The sequence below is a fragment of the Myxocyprinus asiaticus genome, chromosome 45 (genome assembly GCF_019703515.2).
Source record: "Myxocyprinus asiaticus isolate MX2 ecotype Aquarium Trade chromosome 45, UBuf_Myxa_2, whole genome shotgun sequence".
Classification (NCBI taxonomy): domain Eukaryota; kingdom Metazoa; phylum Chordata; class Actinopteri; order Cypriniformes; family Catostomidae; genus Myxocyprinus; species Myxocyprinus asiaticus.
The window spans coordinates 32,854,120-32,865,722 of NC_059388.1; the positions used below are offsets into that span (position 1 = coordinate 32,854,120).

At 36.2% G+C, this 11,603-nt stretch overlaps 1 protein-coding gene across 1 annotated transcript in view; it reads right to left on the bottom strand.

Moving 5' to 3' along the window:
• LOC127435229 (low-density lipoprotein receptor-related protein 6-like) overlaps positions 1-11,603 on the bottom strand; it is a 55,832-nt gene that overhangs the window by 42,942 nt on the left and 1,287 nt on the right. Inside the window, exon 2 of the mRNA XM_051688516.1 lies at positions 8,302-8,701. Within this exon, the coding sequence (XP_051544476.1) occupies positions 8,302-8,701 (400 nt within the window). The remainder of the gene's footprint in view (positions 1-8,301; positions 8,702-11,603) is intronic.

Below are 11,603 nucleotides of genomic sequence, written 5' to 3' on the forward strand. Positions count from 1 at the left end.
CGACAGCTTTAAAATGCTCACAGGCTTATTTTGAACACGTGCTCTGTTACTCCTTTAACACTGAAATGGACAATTAATCAAATTAAAACCGTGACATGTCCTAGTGTGATTTATTAAACTGCTGAAGGCTGCAATCTTAGTGTAGATGAGCTGCATACTTTAAATGAATGTATAAATACGAGCGCTCAAACACTAGAAACTCCACAGACACTGAGAAATATTCATGTTGTATGAGATGACAGAGGAGAGCACTAATCCACTGTGAAGCACACCGCACATGTAAACTATATATTTATATCATTAAATCACAGCATTTGTGCTTTAATCTCAACTTTATTTAATTAGCATTTAAAACAACAGTTGACTAAAGTGCTTCACAGTAATAAAAATTATAACATTTCAAAATGACCACATACACAAACACCAGTCATCTAAAATACAAACAAAACGGTGTCCTACATTTCATTTATCAGACTCAAATGACAATGTAAAGTGATTTCAGACGCGACTCAATTCTTCAATGATCACACTGGACCACGCGAACTGTTTATCTGGAAAAGTGAAGCTTCCGGCAAAAAACACGATTCAAAATAAAAGCTAGATGCTTGAAATTGAAGAAATTAAAAAAAAAAAAAAAACTGAATAAAAATATATTACAACTGTATTGTCAAATTGAATATTCTCTGTAATAATAATAATAATAATAATAATAATTAATCAATTTATCACAAGCAACACAGCTGCTGAATAAAAGTTTGGCCAAAAAAATGCATTGACATTAAAAAGTACTATTTTCACTTATTAAAATTTTAAGAATTAATCGATTAAACACCATTTTGATGATGAAATTAAACTTTAAAACATGCTCTGGAAAACAACAATTATTATTATTAAAATAATTATTAATTTTAACTAAACTTGACTATCACCCCTGGAGTCGTGAGTTTGAATCCAGTGTGTGCCAAGTGACTCCAGCCAGGTCTCCTAAGCAACCAAATTGGCCCCGGTTGCTAGGGAGGGTAGAGTCACATGGGGTAACCTCCTCGTGGTCGTGATTAGTGGTTCTCGCTCTCAATGGGGCGTGTGGTAAGTTGTGCGTGGATCGTGGAGAGTAGCATGAACCTCCACATGCTGTGAGTCTCCGCGGTGTCATGCACAACGAGTCACGTGATAAGATGCGCGGATTGACGGTCTCAGAAGCGGAGGCAACTGAGACTTGTCCTCCACCACCCGGATTGAGGTGAGTAACAGTGCCACCACGAGGACCTACTAAGTAGTGGGAATTGGGCATTCCAAATTGGGAGAAAGGGGGATAAAATAAAACAAATATTAACTAAACGTATGTGTTCAATATTACATGATCATATTAGCATAATTTTGCAGTGGTATCGACATTGGTATCGAGAACATGAAATTTCACTGGTATCGGTACTGACTACTGAAATTTTGGTACCGTGACAACACTAATGCACACTACTTTTTTTATACTTAAATCGCAGACATAAGCACATTAAACCATTAGCAAACTGCTTTTCCGGAAAAATTGGCCCCCATTCACTTCCATTGTAAGTGCCTCACCGTAATCTCCATTTTTGCTTTTTTTTAAAGAAAAGGGATGGGTCGAAATTCATTTTTGTGGTAATCAACATTATGCCACAAATGTTGTCAATTTAGCTTAACTTGTATTGAACCCGGAATATTCCTTAAAACAAGTCAAAAACAAGCTTTTGAACAGTTCCACCATTATTGCCCAGGGGTGGAAAAAAATAAAGTTAATTGAAAACATGTTGGCCCCTACAACGGGGCATGTTGTTACACTATATGGAGTATGTTACTACAATGGGAACCTGCAATTAAAATTATGCACATTATGGGCTATTTAAAGTGAATAACTCTCAAATAATTCATGCAAGCACAAAATTTAATGAAACAGCAAATATGAGAAACATAACATACAAAAATATCAAACAACTGTAGATATTGTAATGAATTGCATAAAATTGCAACATTTAAACAACGTTCCACTAATTACTTGCATCAGTAATGGTGTGACAACTTGCCCCAACTGGACATTTGGGAGGGGGGTTCCAGATCTGTATGATTTTCTTATCCCTAACCCAACACTAGTCTGCACAAACCAGAGAGAGTTGAAAGTGTGAGACGGGTTTGTCCGAGATCACGTACAGTAAACAAACAATCCCAATATTTTATTCCTCACCTTTTCTTTAAAAAGCATAAGATACAGTCGAGTGCCATGCGTTGTGAAATGCTGCCATTTAAACACTGTGCAAACAAACATAAGCAGGAGCTTTGAAATCAGTCTGACTGTGGATCATTCTGGAATATGACTCCCTGAATCAAAATCAAACTGAATCGTCAGATGATTCCCACCCGTAACTGATGAATGAATCACATGAAAGCAAACAGAACAACGACACATTCTCTTAAACATTAATAGCACAATATTCCTCAAACTCCACAACTGCAACATCCTCAGATGTGAACAAAAGTGCTTGTGTCAGTTCGGTCAGTGTCCGGTTACCCATCAGGCTTTTGTCAGCCCCCCTGAGAAAACAACTCACTCAGGTTACGAACGGATCACCTGGTTAGCGCTGGCGGTCTGCTGCAGGTAACACTAAACCCATTTATCAGGAACTCTGCAAAAGATTGAGCAATAACAGCCAATATCTGGTTTGCTCATCTACATCAACGTGCAGCTTGAAACGGGTCGGACACCATAGACAAAATTCCTGAAAACTGACAACCAGCATTCCTGGTGTTATTTTGTGCTAAAACACATTTCTTCTTCTCAGCTAAAACTCAAGTACATACCATAACACTCAGTGAGCAGCTGATGTCAATGCTCACAAACGGTTGAGGTGACGGCACACTCGGCTTCCGTGTTGACAAATGAGAGATTTATGAACATTTGGTGACGTCTACAGCTTAGCAAAAACTGCTAAACAGTTTGAGAAGGAAACGGAGTCTCAGATCCGACAGAAGATACAGAGTTTTAAAGTTTAAAGGAACACAATGAACTGATCTGGTTCTGCAACAAAACTACAGTCTCTCTCAACACAGTAGAAAACTAACCAATACACCTATCCATCAGGACTGAAACGATTAGTCGACAACGGCGACAATAAAAAAAATTGACATTTGTCAAATAGTCGTTTGATGCCATTTAACGTAACATGAGTTCACATTAAACTCTAATGATGACGCGTGAGAGGAAGAATTACACAGATCACAGATGCACTCTAAACTTTCCAAACAGCTTCAGCTGATGTAGATCGCAAAGTATGAGGGAATTATTATGCAAAAATACAAAATAAGTAAATACAGAAGCACTCTTGTTGTGCAATAAGTGGAGCCGGAGCTCTTTAAAGGAAACACCCTGGCGTTACATCTTTAATGCGGTTACATTTAATGCGTAACATCTTTAATGCAGTTACATTTAATGCGTAACATCTATAATGCGGTTACATTTAATGCGTAACATCTTTAATGCGTTAAATCTAATGCAGTTATATTTAATGCGTTACATCTTTAATGCGGTTACATTTAATGCGTAACATCTTTAATGCGTTAAATCTAATGCAGTTATATTTAATGCGTTACATCTTTAATGCGGTTACATTTAATGCGTAACATCTAATGCAGTTATATTTAATGCGTAACATCTTTAATGCGTAACATCTAATGCAGCTATATTTAATGCGTAACATCTTTAATGCGTAACATCTAATGCAGTTACATTTAATGCGTAACATCTTTAATGCAGTTACATTTAATGCGTAACATCTATAATGCGGTTACATTTAATGCGTAACATCTTTAATGCGTTAAATCTAATGCAGTTATATTTAATGCGTTACATCTTTAATGCGGTTACATTTAATGCGTAACATCTTTAATGCGTTAAATCTAATGCAGTTATATTTAATGCGTTACATCTTTAATGCGGTTACATTTAATGCGTAACATCTAATGCAGTTATATTTAATGCGTAACATCTTTAATGCGTAACATCTAATGCAGCTATATTTAATGCGTAACATCTTTAATGCGTAACATCTAATGCAGTTACATTTAATGCGTAACATCTTTAATGCGGTTACATTTAATGCATAACATCTTTAATGCGTAACATTTAATGCAGTTATATTTAATGCGTTACATCTTTAATGCGGTTACATTTAATGTGTAACATCTTTAATGCGTTAAATCTTTAATGCAGTTACATTTAATGCGTTAAATCTTTAATGCGTTACATCTTTAATGCAGTTACATTTAACTTTTAATAAAGTTCAAATAATACAGAAGCAGATCATGTAAATAACTACAAACTCTGAAACGGTGATTTCTCTGTGCGGTCAGCACCTCTTCTATAAGTTGTGTGAATGTCCTGATCTAACGGGGAGAGACACACTCGGTCACGGGACGTTCATCCCTCGAGCGCACACGCTTTATGCAGCTAGATTATAACATGATGACTTGAGACTTATTGAATCATAATATGTGTCACTGTGTGTTTATCATCGTGAAGTAAATTGTAAATTAACAGCTTTATTAATAAGAGAGAGTTTGTTTATTTTGAGAGTTAAAGATGGATAGAAGAAGTGAACAGAAAGGTGAGCGAGGGTATTCTTCACCCCATTATACACCGCAACAAAATATGTTTTTGATTTTTGTTTGTTTTGGCTTGTTTTCCAATATAAATATCAAACTCCTTTAAAACAACATATTTACTTTAGCAGCTATACTGCAGAAGAAAAAATTATCTGAGAATGTTGAATATAATATTAAAAATATCTAAAAATCCTTTAAAAAAGATGCATTGACCTGAGAAGCAGCAGATAAGATATTTAGACTTGCTTTTAGAGAATAGATCTTGAATATATTTGATCTTTACTGCACTCACAGAAGTATAACCAAGTGAAAAAATACACTTATATACAAGATACTCTTATATTTAAGATACATTCTCTTAAAGCACGTCTAAATATCTTATATGTTGCTTCTCAAGTAAAATGTATCTTGTTTTAAGGATTTTTAGACTATTTTAAATGGAAAACAAGACAAATACACTTGATAACGAGGATTTTATGAAGTGAAATTTTTACTGAATTAAACTTAATTATTTTTTCCTTTAATTCAGTGAATGTTATTTAGAGGTATTTTTAAAAGATGATTTTGTCCTCTTTATTGTTAGTCAGCACGTTTAATACAACCTTTTAATTCAGGGCACAAGTTGATTAATCGTTGCAATAATCGCCGAACAATCGTTAAGATTAATCGATTATCAAAATAATCGTTAGTTGCAGCCCTACTATCCAGATTGTCTATTTAAACTGAAACCTGCAAACTTTGGGCCATCTTCATTAACTGACTGTGAGGAACTTAAGCTAATCACAGGAATATGAAGTGTACATTACAGGAAAACATGACAGTCAACTCTGAAGATGAAAAAATAACACATGACTCAGAGATTTAAAGTTAACGACAATCAGTTTCAAAATGGGCGTACGGTCTCTCTCTATATTCAAGCAAACCTGTAACTCACAGACTGTTAAACATAAACATGCAGAACACAAGACAGAACATGTTGCAGTTCCACTAAACGCTGCTAACATGTTGGCTAAAGGTACGAGCGCTGGCTTACATATGCTGCAGCTTTTAAAGACCCCATGACATCAGTATGGCAGATATGAAAAACTAGTGTACATTATATGGTGTTTCACACGTGACACAGCAAAAGGAAAGTGGCTACAGAATGAGGTATATTTCAAACATCTTTATGAAATAACTCCAGCAGTAAATATATGCTCTCTCAGCTCTCTTCTCATCTCTTCCATCACATGAGAGTGTGTGTGTTCCTCTCATTAAAGCTCCAGCGGGAACAAGTGAAACAGGAACTAATATTACCAACATACAACACAATGAAAGGGCAGGGAACATATCAAATATTACGATACTACAATAAATACTGTGCAAAGATAAATGCAATATAAATAAAATAATAAGAATGATAATAAAATGACATTTAAATAAATAAATAACAATGTCACATTAAGGCTACATCCACATACATCTGGATAAATCTGAATACGGTGTTTTCAGCTGGACGCATTCTGTCCACACTGCTGTTTTAAATGTTTCCAAAAGTTGATTGTCCACAATGAAATGTGTGAAAACACTTAAATCCCCTTACAGTGAATGCGGGGAAAACGTTAGATGGCGTGGCCCTGTGTCATTTCCATGAACGGTCAGAAACGCAATTGTCCTCGTGTTGCAGGTTACATTGAATAAATGTGCAGGTTGTACAGAGAAACATTTATCTTTAACAATGCTATTAAAGTGAATAACAGGCACAACAACACCACAACATGGGTCGCCATCTTGATTGTTTTGGGTTGAAAGGAGTAGGGCTGGGTTTTGATACAGAATTCCCGATTTGATTCCGATTCACAAGCTCTCAATTCGATTTCGATTCATTTGGGGTGTATTTCAGTTATAATGTCCCTTTTGTTCACATATGAAAGAAATTCTCTCAATGCTAACGATGTTAATTATACAGGGGACCATCTAACTAGGTACATTATGAAAATATTAATTTTACTAATTATATTTTATTAGTTTCATCATTTTGGACACATTTTAGATTTTAACCCTTTAAGCTCAGATGGGCCCATGAGGAAAAAAAAAAGTTACTATTTAATAAAATATTAATAACTACAGACTTAACACAAAATAGGTATCATTTGAAAGTTTAGAAGCTCTACTTTACAATGCATGTAGACATTACGACAAAATCTGAACAAGTGCTTTGAAATTAGCAGTCAAATCAGAAGTGTTCTGTTTTGATAATTTATCAATAATTTCACACTGCACATATTATTGTAATTAGTAAAAACATCAAACTGATCAAATATCCATGTGTCATATGTTGTTGGAAAACTCTCAAAGAGTAGAATACAACCAGCCTATTTGTTTTACTCGCAGGCAAAAATATAGCGACGTTATAGCTAAGTATATGTATTTGATAATTATGTTGATGTTGCTTATATGATGCGCTTTCGTGTATAAAATTTTTATTTATTATTTTAAAAATAAATGGAACATAAAATATCACATATTAAGAGGAGGTTCAAACGAGTCCACACACAAGATAATCAGATGCATAGATCATTAGATAATCCACATGAAGCACAATGTTACATATGACCACCAGGAGATGGCGCCAAATACATGACACAGACTCAATGATGACTCAAATGACACAGAATGAAACTCATTCTGTGAAATCTCATTACTAAAATCATGTCTGCATGCTATACAAACCTTTAGTCATTGTTGTGTTTGCATGTGTAATTAGTTCTTATGTACAATTATTATGTTTTATTTGTTTGGAGACATTTTTGGACACTAGGATAAATTATATTGTAATGCTTTAACTTTTGATTTCTTTGTCATATCAACACAACATTTTTCTTTCTTTCAACAAAACAAAAGCAGTTTTTCAGAGCCAACTTATTTACATCCAGAGATATATAATGTCATATAAGAATAAAGTACATTTTTACCTACATTTTGTAATTTATGATAATTTTTCCTCTGATTTCATGACGACACATTAATCACTATGTCAATGTGCTACTGCATGATAATAAACCACAAAAACGTCAGAAAAGACAGAGAAAGCAGTGCACCGTTTCTCCCCGATGTAGATTAAATTGAATCTAAGCACAAACGCAACATTGAGCAAATTTCTCTGTTTTTATATTAACTGAGCTTCAGATGTGTGTGCGCTTCTCATCTGTGTCACTGTATGTTGATATCAGACAAGTTCTCGTGCTTGTGTTCACTTTTTAAAATTTTTCCTTTTAAAGCTGCACGTAACCGGCAAAGATTTTTAGCACATCGGTTGATTGACAGGTGAGAGGTGGCATGTTGCTGCCATCCACTTGTGATTGGATCACATGAAATGCATCTTAATACCAAGTGTAAACGGGGTCAAAGACTGTACATTTTAAATGCATAGCCTATATCTCTTATCTTTGAGGAGTACTACGATCAAAGCTACAGATATGAGCTAAAAGACACAAAACTCCAGTTTAAGGTGATCAAACTTTTAACAGAACAGAAATCAGAGCCAAAGCACAGACGACTCCTGCAACATCACTTAGACATACAGACATTTGAACAGTCCTGATGTGTGTTCTGTGTCTTTTAGCTCATATTTTAGGTCAATCAAAATATCTTAACTTTCGATTCAACTCTTATTCCCTGTGCACTCACCCTCGGCCAGGATCCAGTGCAATCGCCCTCGGCTGGTCCAGATCTTGCCAGAATAAAACTTTTCGGAACATCCCATCCAGCTCCGACACTTCTATCCGATTGGTCTCAGAGTCTGTCCAGTAAAGCTTATTCCCCATCCAGTCGCACGCCAACCCGTCCGGAGAGGCCAGATTGGACACGACCGTTGTTTGAATCCCGCTGGGTACCGATCCGTTAAACGCGGTCCTTTTAATAGCCTCCTCGCTCACGTCGCTCCAGAATATTAGTCCCTGCGCATAAACGTAATCCACCGCTGCGGCGTCCTCCAAACCGCCGATCACTACGGTGGCATTCGCCCGACCGTGAGCCGCATCCACCAGCCGCAAGTCTCGTCGGTTAGCATACAGGAGGAGCGGCAGGCCTGTGAAGGAGAGAACATGTACAGGTCAGAGGTCACACATGTCATCTCCATAAAAAGGTACAAACAAGAAAAGCATTTTATTGAGATTTGATTCTGTGCTAGAAAACTTAAGATGTGAAAACTCTGAGGTACCAATAAGAGTTTAAAGCTGAAGCAATGTCAGCACCACCGAATATAAACCCCCCCATCAGATGTTAATCAAACAGATAGTCCCGCCCCCAACTTACACCACAATGCAGTTGTGTCAGACTGGACGGGTACATTTGTATAGTGCCAAAGTCAGTGTTTACAGTGTTTTCAAGAAAATGAACCTACAAATGGCTGACTTACAGTTGTCTACTCTTACATTTAGTATTGTATGTAGACTCTCTTTTATATATTTTATACACGTTTAAATTATTTTTCTAAATGTTTGGATGTTTAAAGTTTGGTCTGTTACAGTTTGACACATGTTTGTCATTATGCACATTATCATCAACTAAAAGATATTATTTTTGTTGAGAAATAACATGCCATTTTAGTCAAAGTAAAACTGACCAAAATTAACTGAATATGATGTGTCGAAATATTGACAAATTTTTAAAGGACATTTTCATCAAAAGAATAAAACAAAAAACTGTGGAAAAATAAAATGTGTCTGTACCATTTTTCTTCACTGAATGTATCCATGTACATTTGCACAGTGTTCTCCTTAACAAGCGACTGAAACCCCATTGAGTTGTATTAGTGTGAGTGTGATGTGACCTCAGCAGTGTGTGTGTAACTCTGCAGGCATCTGGCACTGAATCAAACCCTGATTTGACACATCCACCACAAAACACAAGCGCATTGCCATCAAGGGCAACCTCAACCTTCTCGCCTCCAGCGACTGCCTGTTTTTTTAACATGGGGAATTTCCTTTCCCAAATATTTAGAAAACTTGCAGAACTGCGGGAGAACTCACTGAAGCAGCGCCAGAGACTCGCTTCACTCAGCCAAGAGCAAATACAGGAATATTGGGCTTTTTAGACACTTAATATTTGGCATCAGATCATGTCAACCTTTTTGGCCCAGCTCGTACACACATTTAGACACTTTCTCATGCTTTCATGCTGCTCGTCTTGGTTTTTGTATTATTGTTTCCTAATTGATTCACAGTTCACACATACACATACACACCTGAACACAACACTGTTGACAAATATAAATAAAACAGGAAAAATCAAGTGTTGTTCTCTGAAAAAGCGTGATATAGAGTATATTGTTTGTTTTAGGAGAGAAAAGAAATAACTGAGCACAGATTCACACATCTAAACACTCACAGGCCTTTAGTGAGAGCAAGACTCACAGGACATTTATTAAATCACTACTCAACACAGCCGAACACACTCGTGCACTGAGACTGAGAGGAGAAATAAATGAGATATTCATCTGTTAAATCACTACTCAACACACTCATGCACTGAGACTGAGAGGAGAAATAAATGAGATATTCATCTGTTAAATCACTACTCAACACACTCATGCACTGAGACTGAGAGGAGAAATAAATGAGATATTCATCTGTTAAATCACTACTCAACACACTCATGCACTGAGACTGAGAGGAGAAATAAATGAGATATTCATCTGTTAAATCACCACTCAAAACAGCTGAACACACTCGTGCACTGAGACTGAGAGGAGAAATAAATGAGATATTCATGTTAAATCACCACTCAAAACAGCCGAACACACTCGTGGACTGAGACTGAGAGGAGAAATAAATGAGATATTCATCTGTTAAATCACTACTCAACACACTCATGGACTGAGACTGAGAGGAGAAATAAATGAGATATTCATATGTTAAATCACTACTCAACACACTCATGCACTGAGACTGAGAGGAGAAATAAATGAGATATTCATCTGTTAAATCACTACTCAACACACTCATGCACTGAGACTGAGAGGAGAAATAAATGAGATATTCATCTGTTAAATCACTACTCAACACACTCATGCACTGAGACTGAGGAGAAATAAATGAGATATTCATCTGTTAAATCACTACTCAACACACTCATGCACTGAGACTGAGAGGAGAAATAAATGAGATATTCATCTGTTAAATCACCACTCAAAACAGCTGAACACACTCGTGCACTGAGACTGAGAGGAGAAATAAATGAGATATTCATATGTTAAATCACTACTCAAAACAGCCGAACACACTTGTGCACTGAGACTGAGAGGAGAAATAAATGAGATATTCATGTTAAATCACTACTCAACACACTCATGCATTGAGACTGAGAGGAGAAATAAATGAGATGTTCATATGTTAAATCACTACTCAACACACTCATGCACTGAGACTGAGAGGAGAAATAAATGAGATATTCATCTGTTAAATCACTACTCAACACACTCATGCACTGAGACTGAGAGGAGAAATAAATGAGATATTCATCTGTTAAATCACTACTCAAAACAGCCGAACACACTCGTGCACTGAGACTGAGAGGAGAAATAAATGAGATGTTCATATGTTAAATCACTACTCAACACACTCGTGCATTGAGACTGAGAGGAGAAATAAATGAGATATTCATCTGTTAAATCACTACTCAACACACTCATGCACTGAGACTGAGAGGAGAAATAAATGAGATGTTCATATGTTAAATCACTACTCAACACACTCATGCACTGAGACTGAGAGGAGAAATAAATGAGATGTTCATATGTTAAATCACTACTCAACACACTCATGCATTGAGACTGAGAGGAGAAATAAATGAGATATTCATATGTTAAATCACTACTCAACACACTCATGCACTGAGACTGAGAGGAGAAATAAATGAGATATTCATATGTTAAATCACTAAACACACTCATGGACTGAGACTGAGAGGAGAAATAAATGAGATATTCA